At 45.1% G+C, this 15,483-nt stretch overlaps 1 protein-coding gene across 1 annotated transcript; it reads right to left on the reverse strand.

The window, feature by feature from the left end:
* Positions 1-10,189: 10,189 nt before the first annotated feature.
* On the reverse strand, positions 10,190-13,418 carry LOC129546206 (seminal plasma protein PDC-109). Its single transcript, XM_055411067.1, has 4 exons — positions 13,343-13,418; positions 12,015-12,077; positions 10,970-11,101; positions 10,190-10,326 (listed from the first exon to the last, which is right to left on the reverse strand). Exons 1-4 carry the CDS (start codon positions 13,416-13,418, stop codon positions 10,190-10,192), a joined length of 408 nt encoding a protein of 135 aa, XP_055267042.1.
* Positions 13,419-15,483: the final 2,065 nt, after the last annotated feature.

The raw sequence follows: 15,483 nt of genomic DNA on the forward strand, positions 1-15,483 counted from the left end.
CATGATGTACTCTGCATATAAGTTAAATAAGCAAGGTGACAATATACAACCTTGACGTACTCCTTTTCCTATTTGGAACCAGTCTGTTGTTCCACGTACAGTTCTGACTGTTGCTTCCTGACCTGCATACAGGTTTCTCAAGAGGCAGGTCAGGTGGTCTGGTATTCCCATCTCTTTCAGAATTTTCCACATAACCTTACTGGCATGCAAATGAGCACAGTTGTTCAGTAGTTTGAACATTGTTAATTTGAACCTTTATGGGTAACGGCATTGTTTAAAGACCTGGGTCCACCGCTAGGGGGCACCACCCCACCAGGTGAATTCACAGAGTTCTGCTCCAGGGCTCATCATTTAGGTGCAAACCTGTAGTGTTAAAACCCTGCCTCTCTTCCCTTAGGTTAATTTTTTTTTTTAATCAAGACTTTCTTTCCTAAGTGTCCCATCTGGATTTAACACATAAATTTGAACCCTGGAGGAATCATGAAGTGGTCGAGGACACCTTATGGAAGTATGATGGTGACTAACGTCATTGGATAAATATTTCCCGAGCACCTATTCTGTTCCAGGCGCTCTTCCAGTCACTGGGGCTACAGCGGGGATGGAACAGACAGACATCCCTGCTCATGTGGGGCTTGTTTTTCCAGGAGGGAGATGCTAAATACTCTAAGCAAGTATGACATGTCATGGCTATGGGTACAAAGGAGAGAAAACAGGTGGGGAAGCAGAAGTGCCTGGGTTGGGGAAGATGGTTGCAGTTTTATTTTTTAAAATAATTTATTTTATTGTCTATATTTATTTATTTGACTGAGTCAGGTCTCAGTTGCTTTTGTTGCTCCATAATAATTGTAACGCTCAGGCTTATTTGCTCCGCGGCACGCGGGCTCTTAGTTCCTCGACCGGGGATCACATCTGTGTGCCTTGCATGGAAAGGCAGATTCTTTGTATTTATTTATTTGGCTGCACTTAGTTTCGCTGTGGCGTGTGGGATCCAGTTGCCCAAACAGGGATCAAACTCGGGCCTCTTGCAATGGGAGTGTGCAGAGTCTTAGCCACTGGACCACCTGGGAAGTCCCTGCAGTTCTAACTAGACTGGTCGGAGAAGGTCTGCTTGAGAAGGGGACATTTGTGTGAAGACGTGAAGGAGGTGGAGGCGTGGAACAGAAGGATCAGCATGTGCAAAGGTCGTGAGTTGGGAGTGTGCCTGGTGCCTTAGAATGGGAGGCAGGCTGGTGAGGCTGGAAGAGAGGGACCCAAAGCACGTGACTTAGGAGAGGAGGGCAGAGAGAGAAAAAGGCAGCACAAAGAGTGTGGAACCTTACAGCAGGCTGCTGTAAGAACTTTGACCTTGACTCTGTTTAGACTTTTTTTTTTTTGGCTGCACTTCTTGTCTTGCAGGATCTTAGCTCCCCAACCTGGACCCAGGCAGTGAAAGCGCTGAGTCCTAACCACTGGACCACCGGGGAATTCCTTAGACTTATTTTATATTTATTTTTGGCTTCACTGGGTCTTCTTGCTGCACATATGGACTTTCTCCAGTTGCAGCGAGCAGGGGCTACTCTTTGTCTCGGGGCTTGTGATTCTCATTGCAGTGGCTTCTCTTGTTGGGAAGTACAGGCTCTAGGCATGCGAGCTCAGCGAGCTCAGTGTTGTGGCTCCTGGGCTCTAGAGCACGGGCTCAGTAGTTGTGGCGCACGGGCTTAGTTGCCCCATGGCGTGTGGGATCTTCCTGGACCAGGGATCAAACCTAGGTCCCCTGCGTTGGCAGGTGGATTCTTATTCACTGTGCCACCAGGGAAGTCCCCTAGACTTACTTTTTATTTATTTATTTTTCCAGAGATTGGAGAAAGATTTATTGCAGGGCCAAACAAGGAGATGGGTGGCTTGTGCCCTGTCCCAAACCCCAAACTCCCTGGAGTCCTTGCAGCAAAGCATCTTCAATGGCCAGGTGAGGGGGTGTCACAGGATATCCAGTCAGCTTGTGCACAGTTCTCTGACTGACTGATGGTGAGGTGGCAGGGTTGTGTCACAGCGATTAACATTATCAGTCCTCAGACTCCAGTAGACCTGGGGTCAGTGTCAGCAGGTAGTCAACATCTTCCATTTGGTGGGGTTTTTATTTCTGGAGCACAGCTCAGGAAATGTTCACCAGAGGCTATTATCTAGGTACTTCAGCAAGGAGCTAAAGCAGAGGACATGGAGAAAGGGCCTGCTCCCCTTCAAGGCCCCACAGTGTCCTGCTTGGTTATAGAAGCAAAAGGTGGAGGGTGATTTCACACATTTTAAACTTGCTATGCAAAAGGCTATAGCCAAATATACTATGTATTTTTTTTTAATCAGTACCTTTGCTCACGCTGTTTCCCATCTGAAGCATCCCCTCTGGTTTTATAGTTCTTATACATGCTTGAAGGCTCAGTTCTAGACTTAACTCAAAAGAGCCTTCCATGACCTCTGTAGAGTCCCTCCCTCCCCCCTGCTGCATAATCAGATGGGTCGTCCATGCTCAAAAAGATGAGACTCATTTTTTAAAAGGGTCTCTCTGGCTGTTGTGTTGAAAATAGAATGGGATTGGAGAAGGGGTAAGGTTGCAACATAGAGATCACGACAATAATCACGGAGTGAAAGGGTGGTGAATTGGCCAAGGAAGTAGCCATGAAGGTCATGAGAAATGGTCAGATTCTAGAGGGAATCTGATGGTTAGATATGCTAATCAATTGGGGATAGGTTAGGAGAGGAAGAGAGGAAGGTCAGGCATAGCTCCAGTGATGTGGTCTGAGTAGCACTGTTAGAAAAACTTTTATTTTGGATGATTTCAAACATATACATAAGTAGACAAAAATAGGATAGGAAACTCCCCAACCCAGACCCAGGCAGTGAAAGCACTGAGGCTTTCACTTAAACAATTGTCACCTTATGGTTAATTTTATGTCTTATATGCCTCCACCTGTCTCTATCCCATATTACCTTGAAACAAATGTCAGACTTCGTTTCATTAAATGTGCAAATCCGTTATTATATTTATTTCTTCAAAAATATAAGCTCCCTGCCTTTTTTGTTCTTTTTAAATTGAAGTATGGCTCATTTATAACATTGAGTTAATTTCTGCTGTAGAGTAAAATGATTCAGTTACACATATACACTGTTTTTCATATTCTTTTCTATTTCATATTCTTTTCTATTATGGTTTATCACAGGATAGTGAATATAGTTCCCCCTGCTATACAGTAGGACCTTGTTGTATGTCCATATGATCATTCGCATCTTCTAACCCCAAACTCCTACTCCATCCCACGCTGCCTTTCCCCTTGGCAACCACAAGTCCGTTCTCTCTGTGGCTCTGTTTCTGTTTTACAGCCATGTTACTTAATGTCATATTTTAGATTCTGGATATAAGTGATATCCTATGATATTTGTCTTTCTCTTTCTGACTTGCTTCACTTAGTATGATAATCTCTAGGTCCATCCATGTTGTTGAAAATGGCATTACTTCATTCTTTTTTTATGATTGAATAATACTCCATTGTCCCTGGAGTAGGAAATGGTAACCCTCTCCAGTATTCCTGCCTGGGAAATCCCATGGACTGAGGAAGCTGATGGGCTACAGGAGACTGGTGGGGTCTCAAAGAGTCGTACCCCAACTTTTCGACTGAACAGCAACAACAGATGGATAAGGTAGGTGATTAAATCGTGAGTCCCACTTGGGGATTGCAAGCGGAAAAAATACGGGAGACCCCTGTAAGTTAACAATCACTCAAGAAAGCAGGTTTGTCCAGAGATGTTAAACTCCCCTCCTTTTAAAAATAAACATGCCACACAAAGTTATTAAATATTTATTATAAAATATTATTATATTATTAATATTATTATGCATAATGTTGACTCTACAATATCAACAGTTGGTTCTCACAAAGACCACCAGAGTCTCAGTGGCGCCACAAAAGGGAAAATTAAGTAAGGCTATTTGGGATGGGTTTTTCTAAGCAAGGAAGTAGCTAAGATTAAGCCAAGATTATGGCACAATAATTTAGGGTTGGTGAACACAAGGAAACGACAATCTTGCAACAAGCCTTGATAAGCAAACTTTTGTGTAATAAGTGAACTCGTTGCCTACATGAGCGATCTGTTATCCTGAAAAAGGACCTGTTTGCCCAGGTGAATAAACTGTTTGCTTAGATAAACTGGTTTGCATGAATTTCCTGGGGGTAAATAATGAGTTATGTATTATTTTACAGACATCGTTCTGGGTAAGATTTTCTTGGAACAAACCATTAAGTCACGTTGAAATGCATAGTTCCAAATGCATAGTCTAAGAGAATTTAAAATATCTCATATAGGTTAAATAGCCAATCAAGGAATGGATTTCCTTACCTGTCTCATAAAAATATTTTTCCTGGTTTTTCAAGTCAGGAGCCAAGTGAGTTTTACATACTGCACTTGATTTTGTGTGTTTAAGTCTCTTTTGGAGCTATAGCTTCCTTCCTCTCTCCCTTTTATCCCATTAAAATTATTTTTAAAAATTTATTAATATTTATTGCTGCGGCTGTGCCGGGTCTTAGCTGCAACACGCAGGATCTTTTGCTGTGGCACACAAACTCTTAGTTGAGGCATGTGGGTTCTAGTTCCCTGACCAGGTTGAACCTGGGCCCCCGGCATTGGGAGCTTGGAGTCTCAACCACTGGACCACCAGGGAAGTCCCAAACTAAAATTAATTTTTGACAAAGCCAGGTCACTATCTTTCAGAGTTTCTGCAGTCTGGGTTTTGCCGATCATATCCTGTGCTGTTTTTTAACATGACCCTTTGCCCCGTGAATTCCCTTTTACTTGGCAGTTAGAACTGCTAATCTAAGCCACTTAAATAACTCTGGCAGACAGTGGGAACGTGACAGAGTGAGAAGCACCAGGAATCTGTCTCTCCAACCTAGACAACAACTGCACCGGCAGAATCTGTCTGATGTAACTATTTTGGAACTCTGGCTTCCCAGGTGGCTCAGTGATAAAGAATCCGCTGGCCAATGCAGGAGACGTGGCTTCAGTCCCTGGGTCGGGAAGATCCCCTGGAGGAGGAAATGGCAACCCACCCCAGTATTCCCTCCTGGGGAATCCCATGGACAGAGGAGCCTAGCGGGCTACAGTCCAGGGGGTCGCTAAGAGGTGGACACGACTGCGCATGCTCTCACCGCACCGGTGTCTGTAGACAGGCTTAACAACTTCCAGGGGAAGGCTTGATGTAAATTGTGGTTCATTTCGGTCGATTGCACAGTAGCAGCTACTCATCCACCATCCCCACCACGCGACAGGCTGCTGTGCCTGTGTTCCTGGAGCAATTTGCCTGCTAGCCCTCCAGATAGTGGAGATCTCTTCTGATCGCTGATAGCTGCTTCCCCCGCCACCCCACCCCAACACCAATTTCAAAAGACTCTTTAATATTTTCTTTTCCATTTGAGCCTATTTTTCCTAAGTGCAAATGTGACTGATAAAAACCATTTTAAGATCCACTTGTGGGTTGTGACCCACAGTTTGAAAGTCACTGTTCTAAGCTTTCATGATCACTTGCTTGAACTACTCCAGTTTCTTCCCAGCTTGCCTCCTTGTCTCCTGTCCAGCTTCCAGGCAGCTATCTTTCTAAAGGGACAAACCTAGGGCTTTCCTGTTGACTCAAAGGTAAAGAATCTGCCTGCCACGTGGGAGATCTGGGTTCTATACCTGGTTTGGGAAGATGCCCTGGAGAAGGGAATGGCTACCCACTTCATTGCCAGGGAAATCCCATGGACAGAGGAGCCTGGTGGACTACAGTCCATGGGGTCACAAAGAGTTGGACGCAGCTAACACTTTCAAATACACAACATCCAACACTGCACAGATAGACTGATAGCAGTGTATGAGCCACATGTATTCACAGTCTGGGGTGGGAGGACATTGTACATCTCGTGGGGCCACCCAGGGTTTGCACTTAGGTGCAGAGCAAATAAGCAGGGGCTGCAGGAGGCAGGCTTTGTAATAATAAGAGGTGGAGGTGTCCCCTGGTTCTTTCAGTTTGATGGAAAAATCCAGTCTTGAAAATTCATGAAGTTGATGCAGGGGGGTGACATGCATATAGATGAATCCCTGGGAGATGTCTGGGACTTTCTGATTAGTATCAAGAACATTCAATCTGCAAAAGGGAAGAACTCATTGTCCACCATTCCTGCTGACTGGATAATAGTCCAGACTATGGGACCCAGTGCAAGCACCCAAGGAAATTACCATAATACCCTCCAAGTCCAACCATGTTGTTGCAAACAACATTTCATAAAAATGTCTGAGTAAGGCAATGGCAAGCCACTCCAGTACTCTTGCCTAGAAAATCCCATGGATAGAGGAGCCTGGTAGGCTGCAGTCCATGGGGTCGCTAAGGGTCGGACATGACTGAGCGACTTCACTTTCACTTTTCACTTTCACACATTGGAGAAGGAAATGGCAACCCACTCCAGTGTTCTTGCCTGGAGAATCCCAGGGACAGGGGAGCCTGGTGGGCTTCCATCTGTGGGGTCACACAGAGTCGGACACGACTGAAGTGACTTAGCAGTAGCAGTATTCTATTGTATTTACATCCCACATCTTTTTAATCCATTCATCTGATGGACATTTAAGTTGCTTCTGTATCTTGGCAACTGTAAATAATGCCGCTGTGAACACGGCTGCAAGTATCCATTGCTGGCCTTCCTGCTGGAATGAAGAGGTATATCATGAGATTTTCTTTATGTCTAATGATACTGAACATTTTTTCACGTGCCTATTGGCCATTTGAACATATTCTCTGGTGAAGTATCTAGTCAATCTCTTAGAAAGAAAAGAGTCAGTCACCGAGTCGTGTCCTACTGTTTGGGAGCCCATGGACTGTAGCACACAAGGCTCCTGTGTCCATGGATTCTCCAGGCAAGAATGCAGAAGTGGGTTGCCATGCCCTTCTCCAGGGGACCTTCCCAATCCAGGGATCGAACTCAGGTCTCATGCATTACATGTGTGTTCTTTACCATCTGAGCCACCAGGGAAGCATCAGTCTCAGCTCAATTTTAAATTGGGTTATTTTTCACTTTATTATTGAGGTATAAGTGTTCTCTCCATGTTCAAGTCCCTTATCTGATACCTGACCTGCAAATATTTTTCTTCTATTCTGGCAATTTTCTTTTCATTTTTCTGAAAACTAATGCATAAATAATTTAATTTTACAAAGTCCAATTTATAAACATTTTCTTTTGTCGTTCATCCTGTTAGTGTTATATATAAGAACTCATTTCTTAACCAAAGGTCTTAAAGATTTACTCTCACATTTTCTAAGAATTTTATAGTTTCACCTTGAAAAATGAAGTCTCTGGCTCATTTTGGCTTAACTTTTGTGCATGGTATGAAGAAGGTATCCAGCTTACTTATTTTGCATACAAATATGTTTGTCTCAGCACCACTTGTTGCAAAGATTATAAGATTATTCCTGCCACTTTGAACTACCTTTTTTTTCTTGGCCATGCCTGGCAGCACGTGGGATCTTAGTTCCTTGATCAGGGTTTGAACTCCCATCCCCTGCATTAGAAGTGTGGAGTCTTAACCACTGGAATGCCAGGGAAGTCCCACATTGAACTATCTTGAAATGTTATTGAAGATCAATTGCAAATGTGAAAGATTAATTCTGGACTTTCAATTAGATAGAGTTCCTTGATCTAAAAAATAAAGAATAATAATAAGGTTCATTTTTTTCTATAACTTATTCTCTACTTTTCTTTGTCATAGCTGGTGATATCTAATATATCAGACACACCTGAGATGTGCTGAATTTTTGGTTTGTTTTTGGTAGAAGCGTCAAGATGGGTTTTATTTTAATTTTTTAAATTTATGTCTTGGCTGCACCACACAGCATGTAACGTCTTAGTTTCCCCACCAGGGATTGAACCTGGCCCGGGCAGTGAAAGCACCTAATCCTAACCACTGGATTGGCAGGAAATTCCCATAGAGATTGGTTTTAAATCTTTTTTTCTGCCAATGCCATAGACTTTTCGTTACTCCTCAGCTAGGAATGCATGTGTGTGTGTGTGTGTGTTTGTGTATATGCTATGTGTGTGTATAATTGGGCACTTTTTCACTTGTGTAAATTCAGGGCCATGAACAAGTGTGTGAAGAGTATGAGAATGGACATTCCCCAAGGGCAATATTTCCTTAAAACCTACTCGGAGAGTCCAAAAAGGAGGCTTCTTTGCTGTTTCTCTGGGACCAGAAGGGAAGATCTTCTGATTCCATTAACCGCACAGCTCTTGTAATGTCCCAGTTTTAATATTTATTGGTTGACTTCGGCTGCGCTGAGTCTTTGTTGCTGTGTCGACTTTTCTCTAGCTGTGGCGAGCAGGAGCTACTCTCTAGTTGCGGCGCCCAGGCTTCTTTCTCATTGCTGTGGTTTCTTGTTGCAGAGCACGGGCTCTAGGGCCCACGGGCTTCAGGAGTTGCAGCTCCGAGGCTCTGGAACTCAGGCTCAATATTTGTGACACACGGGCTTAGTTGCTCTGTAGGGTGTGGGATCTTCCTACACCAGAGATGGAATCAGTGTCTCCTGTATTGGCAGGCAGGTTCTTTACCATTGAGCCACCAGGGAAGCCCCTGGTTTCCTTTTATTTGTTTTTAATTGAAGTCCTTTTAATTAAAACTTTTTATGTTTTAAGTTTAAGTTTATTTATTTTGTGTCCTGATTTCAAGTGAGGCTCCAAGTTTCTGGCCTTAAATCACAGAGGACAAATATTCTATCAACACAGCCTTCCTGCACAGTGATTAAACATCTGTGTACCTCTTCCCTGGATGGTAAACAGAAGTCCATCACTAGGTCTGGTGGATTCCTTAGATAGGCACTGGGTGTTTTTGACCAGGATAAAATTTAGTGATCAAGACCTTTCAGGCCCTTCATTATTTCTAACATGCGTAAATTTAACCTTCTTTCAATCAGACCCAGTTAGTGACGGAAATGTTTGTCTAAACTTCCTGTTTGTTTTAAAAAGGAGAGTGGTCCTGTTGATAAATACCAAGGATGTGTCAGATTCTGTACTAGTACTGAGGTCAGGGAAAACACAGTCCATCCTGACCCTTCTCCAAATTATAGCCCCCTGTGGAAGATGGGCAGTTTAATTTTAAGGAAATTAACTGGAAAGACATGATCCAGACTGCTTATCCTATGGAGTCAGAGAACAGGTCCAGGAAGGAGTAACATTTCAGGTGGGAAAGGACAAATCTTTTATGACAAGGAGCAGTCCTCCATACCTTCTGGGACCCTCCTCCCCCGACCTCAGATCTTACCACCCGGTCTTTACCTATCTATCAATCAAGCCCCCAGGAGGGACAATTGTGACATGTATTGATTTTCCATCGGGACCCCAAGGAAGGGAAAGGAAAACAAGAAGATGCTGCCTGGTTAACCAGAGCACATTGAGACCCTCCCAATCAGGTTTCTTTGTGGAGGAAAAAAACAAGACCACACCTGCTGAGAAAGTGGTTTATTGATTGGACCCACGCACAGGGGGAACATGGTGGAGATGTAGGGAAAGGATTTCACCTCTGTCATTCAGAGCATCACCTTCATGCTTGAGAGTTCTTGATTTTCTTCAGAGGTTTCAAAGGCTTGACTGCATCCATGGCCACGGGTGGACGCACTGGACAGTGACTGAACATAGTTTTGGGGCCAGTGTTAACGAGTCTATTTTGCTCCTAAGTCGGTCCCACGGAGGGCAAAGGTCTCTTTCTCCTTTGCTCGCTGCTCTTCCTGTCTCGATTCTGCTGTCTCACACCTGCTCCTAAGACTGTTGTCCTCTCTCACCTTTTCTTCCACCTCGTCCTGGCACCGAGCCTCCCCAGATCCGCCTCCTTCCGTTGGTCATCCTGCAAACTCTCTTTCTCCTTCCCTCCGGGACTCTCCTCTCTCCAGTGTTTGCAGCTTGCCTTTGTCCCTGCCTCTGTTTCCATCTTTTGCCCCCTTTCTCCTCTTCACCCTCTCTGTGTGTTTCTCCTCGTGAACCTCTGCTCCTCACGCTTCCTCCTGCATCTTCCGCTCTCATCCCTCCCTCCACCTGCCCCCTCCCTCCTCACTGGGCATCTGACTCCACCTCTTTACCCAGCTCTGTCTCTTCCCTGCTCACCCCTGTCTCTTCCCACCCTCCCCGGACACTCTTACCTCTTTTTATGGCTAGCAATACTTCCAAGCTCTATCCTGGTCATAGTTTGGAGAGACTGAGCACCAATACCTCCAAATACTCCCAATTTTTGTGCAAGTCTCATATTTCTTGCCTCCAAAGATAAAGGGAAAGACACAGTTGGCATAGTCTGAAAAATAGAAGGAATGGGTGAAACATTAATTGCGGGAGGGTTATTTTTAATCATATCAAAAGAAAAGGGGGCTTCCCTGGTGGTCCATGGTAGAGAATGCCTTGCAATGCAAGGGACATGGGTTCAAACCCTGGTCTGAAAGATCTAGCAGGCGGAGGAGCTATTAAGCCCAGGCACCTCAACTACTGAGCTGACACCCTGCAACTACCAAAGCTTGTACTCGTAGAAACCTGTGCTCCCCAACAAGAGAAGCCACCACAATGAGAAGCCCACACACCAACAGAGAGTAGACCCCACTCATTGCAACTAGAGAAGAACTGGGCACAGCATCAAAGACCCAGAGCCACCAAAAAAAAAAAAACAACAGAGAGAGAGAGAAAGGGGCTTGAATGGAACACATGGGGCTGGATCAGGAGACGCCTGAGACTACCCTCTCCGTTCAGTTCAGTTCAGTCGCTCAGTCGTGTCTGACTCTTTGCAACCCCATGGACTGCTGCATGCCAGGCTTCCCTGTCCATCACCAACTCCCAGAGCTTGCTCAAACTCATGTCCAAGGCTTCCTTCTAGGAGACGATTATGGACTTTCCCCTTCATCTGGGAAGCCAGGTGCTCCTCACGTGAGGACAGGCTGCACACTTACCTCTCATAGTACAGTATTTCCATCTTCCTATATAGTCTGCATTGAGGGAACACCACGGGAATATGGAACCATGAAATGTGCAGTCAAAATGCTTTTTGTTTCCATAGGTGAATGGGAAAACACATTTTTCATCTGAAAGAAGAAAGACATTATTCGCTTCTTTGGCACTTTGGGTTTCATGATGTCTGGGGTAACTCTGGCAAAATCTCCATTCAAGCCTGCCCATCAGCCCCAAACCTGCTGTGTACAGAGCCCCCTGCTAAGCATTGGAGATGTCAAGATCAGTGTGGCGTGGTTCCTCCCTCAGGGACTAGGAAGGCTTCTCTAATTTTGGGGTGTTTCTACTTTATTTGTTTATTTCTGACAGTGAAGAAAAGTTTGTTTAGAAATATAAGCCTGTCTGTGCACTGTTCTGTGCTTAGTTGCTCAGTCGTGTCCATCTATAGATACTCAGAAAGTGATAGAAAGGGTGACTACTAAGTTGCTTCAGTTGTGTCCGACTCTTTGAGACCCTATGGACTGTAACCAGCCAGGCTCCTCTGTCCATGGGATTTCCCAAGCAAGAATACTGGGGTGGGTTGCCATTTCCTTCTCCAGGAGATCTTCCCCATCCAAGGATCAAAGCTGCGTCTCTTAAGTCTCCTGCCCTGGAGGGCACGTTCTTTACCATTAGCACCACCTGGGAAGCTATAAAGAGTGACTAGTTGACATGTTAAAAAGATATAAATGGGGAGGTTTTGTGTACTGATGTGAATTTGGGGGAGTTTCTACTTTAGCGTCTGACACCAGCTCTGAAGCCTGGACCCTGTGTTCAGAGTCCAATCCCACCATCTGTAAAATGTTCACCCCCGATGCTGGTTTGGATACCCCCTGGGGGTATGTGCCTGACTGAGAGGGTCCCATCAGCTCATGCTTGCGATGTCTCTTTGGAGAATCCCTGTCACAGTTACCCTGCCACACATGTTAGTTTGTTGCACTGGACTGTTCCTTTGTTGTCGTTCTCTCCCCTTATTGATTGTCTTGGGTATCTGCACCAGAATGCTACCTTCAGGTAATTCAGCAGAAGACTTGTCTTGGGTAGGTTCAGTAGAAACACCTTCGTCCTGATCTGGAAGAGAAGCAGGAGAAAAGGAGACTGAGGAGGAGGAGCAGGAACGAAGCAGGGTCAGGGTTTGGCGGGACACACTGAGAGAGTAGCGTGGACGCACATACACCACGGTGCGTAAACTAGATAGCCAGTGGGGAGCTGCTGTACAACACAGGGAGCCGCGCCCTTTCCTGCTGGCTAAGATGGTAAAGAATCTGCCTGCAGTATGGGAGACCTGGGATCAATTCCTGGGTTGGGAAGATCCCCTGGAGGAGGGCCAGGTAAAACCCACTCCAGTATTCTTGCCTAGAGAATCCCCATGGACAGAGGAGCCTGGTGGGCTATAGTCCATGGGGTCACAAAGAGCTGGACATGACTGAGCGACTAAACACACACACACACATGTATCTATATATACATATGCACCTATGGCTGGCTGGAGATGTAGTATGGCAGAAACCTACAAAGCACTGTAAAGCAATTATCCTTCAATTAAAAATAAAAAACCAAAAACATGATAACAGAAAAATAACAACAACCAAAACAGAACAAAGCTGGTTCACAACCACAATATCATCTGTAGTGGGACCTGCCCAGCATCTCTAACTTTTATCTTCTTTCATATTTTGAAGTCCTTGTTTACCCTGAACAGATAAACTTGCTGACTAGAAGGCTAACAGAACAGGTGAGGGGGACACTGACACCTTCTCACTGCTTGCCTATGGACCCACATGGATTCAGCTGCAAAGCAGAGACACTGTTGTAGCAGACAATTCATAGGACCTGCCTGGAGACCACACTGTCCTTCTTGTTTCCCATGATGTTACAGGGAAAAAAAAAAAAAAAAAAAAAAATATATATATATATATATATATATATATATATATATATACGGAGTTTTTGGCCAACCCAGTATTTCAAACAGTTAGCTCTACAAAGATAGAAAAACTCTTCATTTGGGCAAGATGCTGAGAGTACCAATGAGAGTATCCTACCAATGCTGAGAGTAGGTTGCCCATGTCTGGGATAGTGCAGTGGAGATTTAGGAATGAGGCAGCCCCCAAAAAGGCCTTTGGCTTTACTGCCAAACTCACCTGGGTTTCAGTGTCGTAGAGTTGGTGGAAAATTAATAAAATGTGAAACCCTTCATAGCGTCTTGCCCTTGGGACGTAAAGAAATGGGAGACATATTTGTAACCACTATTATTATTATCATGACTTTACACATCAGTCCATGTCTGGGGCAGGATCTCTCTCACCAATTCTAGCCCATCTCCCCTCTCTCACCTCCATTCACAGGGTCCAGTTGTAGAAACATAGACACGCCAGCCCAAATCAGAAAGAGCCCCAGCTGCGGTGCCATGGTAGCTTGTTCTCCTGTGACTGACCAGCATCCATCTGCTCCTTTTGTAATTGGTGACCTCAACATCCCTTCAACCTGATAAGAATCAAGCTCACCTGGATGATGCTTGATCATTCCCCAGCCTGAGAGCATGAAGTTCAAGTTTATCTCTCAGATGGAAAGTACAGGACATTGGCTGGCAGTTTAATGTCTCCAAGCCTCGGTGGTTTGAAAGGCATTTCAAAGGAGACCTGGGTCCAGTGGTTATGAATTCGACGAGGCAGCAGTGAGTGATAGCAGGAAGCGAGATCTTAATTCCCTGCCCAGGAATTGAACCCAGGGAGCCTGGATGAGAACCAGGAATCCTAGCCATCTGCCAGCAAAGGCTAGACTCTAGAAGCAATTTTTCCCTGGATCTTTGCTCCCAGTAAAAAATGCATTTGTCACGGAGGCAAAAACTTTGAATGCAAGGACAAAGTTTATTGTTAGAGGCACAGCACCACACGTGGGAGAGCACGCAGGAAAACAGTTTAGTTAAGCTAGAAGCAAGGCAGAGATGCACAACCAGAGGGAAAGGGTGTGCGTGTCTGCTTTAGTGAAGAGGGGCACAGCAGAGAGACTGTGAAGTCGTTTATATAAGTGAGCTCTTCAGGGTGTGTGTTTATCTTTGGTCAATTATCTGGTTTCTTTTTCTACACCTAACCTACCCTGGGGCCCTCCCCTGGGTGCTCATGCACCCCCTCAGCCAGGATGGATCTCAAGTGAAGGCTTCTGGGAGGGGCAAGACTCATTATGGCCACTTGTTATCTCCTGACTTTTGACCCACAAGGAGCCTTTCTGTGCACATGGAGTGACTCGCTTGTTCCCAAAAATGGAGGGTTGGGAGTGTGGAGACCTCTCAGTCCTTTACTCAAAGAGGGTTTTTCCCCCTCTTTGTCCTTGCCTTGATTATTACCTTGACAACTGCCATGAACATTACCTTCAGGTGTTTACAAGAGACAAAGATGGCTATTAACCTTGTTTCTATTGTTACTTCCATTCCTGAGAGCAAAAGGAAGTTGATGGTAAGCGCCTTAACTGGAGCTCATCTATCTCTTGTCTCAGAAAATGCTAACAGTTCTAAGTATCCAGCCTGAAGCCCACTTCTTCATATCCCATGAAATGCAAACAGGAGGCTAGTTGTAAATATCTAACCTGGAACTCATTGATCTCCTGCCTGAGTTAAGGCTCCGTGCTTCTGCTGCAGGGGATATGGGTTCAATCCCTGCTCAGGGAGTTAAGATCCTGCCAGCCACATGGTACGGCCAAAAAAAGAGACAAAGACACTACTGACTTCCCAGTTGTAGAGACCACTGATAGTCCATGGTGTGAGCTGTTTTCAGTTCAGTTCAGTCGCTCACTCGTGTCCGACTCTTTGCGACCCCATGAATCACAGCACGCCAGGCCTCCCTATCCATCACCAACTCCTGGAGCTCACTCAAACTCCTGTCCATCGAGTCAGTGATGCCATCCAGCCATCTCATTCTCTGTTGTCCCCTTCTCCTCCCACCCCCAATCCCTCCCAGCATCAGAGTCTTTTCCAGTGAGTCAACTCTTCATATGAGGTGGCCAAAGTATTGGAGTTTCAGCTTTAGCATCAGTCCTTCCAATGAACACCCAGTACTGATCTCCTTTAGAATGGACTGGTTGGATCTCCTTTCAGTCCAAGGGACTCTCAAGAAGACTAGAGTCTTCTCCAACACCACAGTTCAAAAGCATCAATTCTTCGGCGATCAGCTTTCTTCACAGTCCAACTCTCACATCCATACATGACCACGGGAAAAACCATAGCCTTGACCAGACGGAGTCAGGCAAAATATATTGACTTGGTTGGTTGCTCCTAATGTCACCATACTAAATAGTGAAAGAAGGTGAGCTCAGGAATTCAAACTTTCAGCCCAAGTGCTGCCTAAATGACTTGAGAGTTTCTTGACCCCTTTCTCCTAGAGCTGCATGGCTGAAATCTGGAAATCAAACATAGAACCTCATCTTTCCACTGACAGATTTGGCAACTTGATTGCAATGCAAGTTGAACCTGCAGCCTCTC

The sequence above is a fragment of the Moschus berezovskii genome, chromosome 22, assembly GCF_049115385.1.
Source record: "Moschus berezovskii isolate FMDL1 chromosome 22, NW_MosBer_1.0, whole genome shotgun sequence".
NCBI lineage: Eukaryota > Metazoa > Chordata > Mammalia > Artiodactyla > Moschidae > Moschus > Moschus berezovskii.

Excerpts from the sequence above, each read along its gene's own strand:
- LOC129546206 (XM_055411067.1), bottom strand. The coding sequence starts at position 13,418 with ATGGCACCGCAGCTGGGGCTCTTTCTGATTTGGGCTGGCGTGTCTATG. Across the intron at positions 11,102-12,014 it reads TTCTGCTGAATTACCTGAAG|ATGAAAAATGTGTTTTCCCA; the intron begins GTAGCATTCTGG and ends TTCTTCTTTCAG. Across the intron at positions 10,327-10,969 it reads GAAATACTGTACTATGAGAG|ACTATGCCAACTGTGTCTTT; the intron begins GTAAGTGTGCAG and ends TCTATTTTTCAG.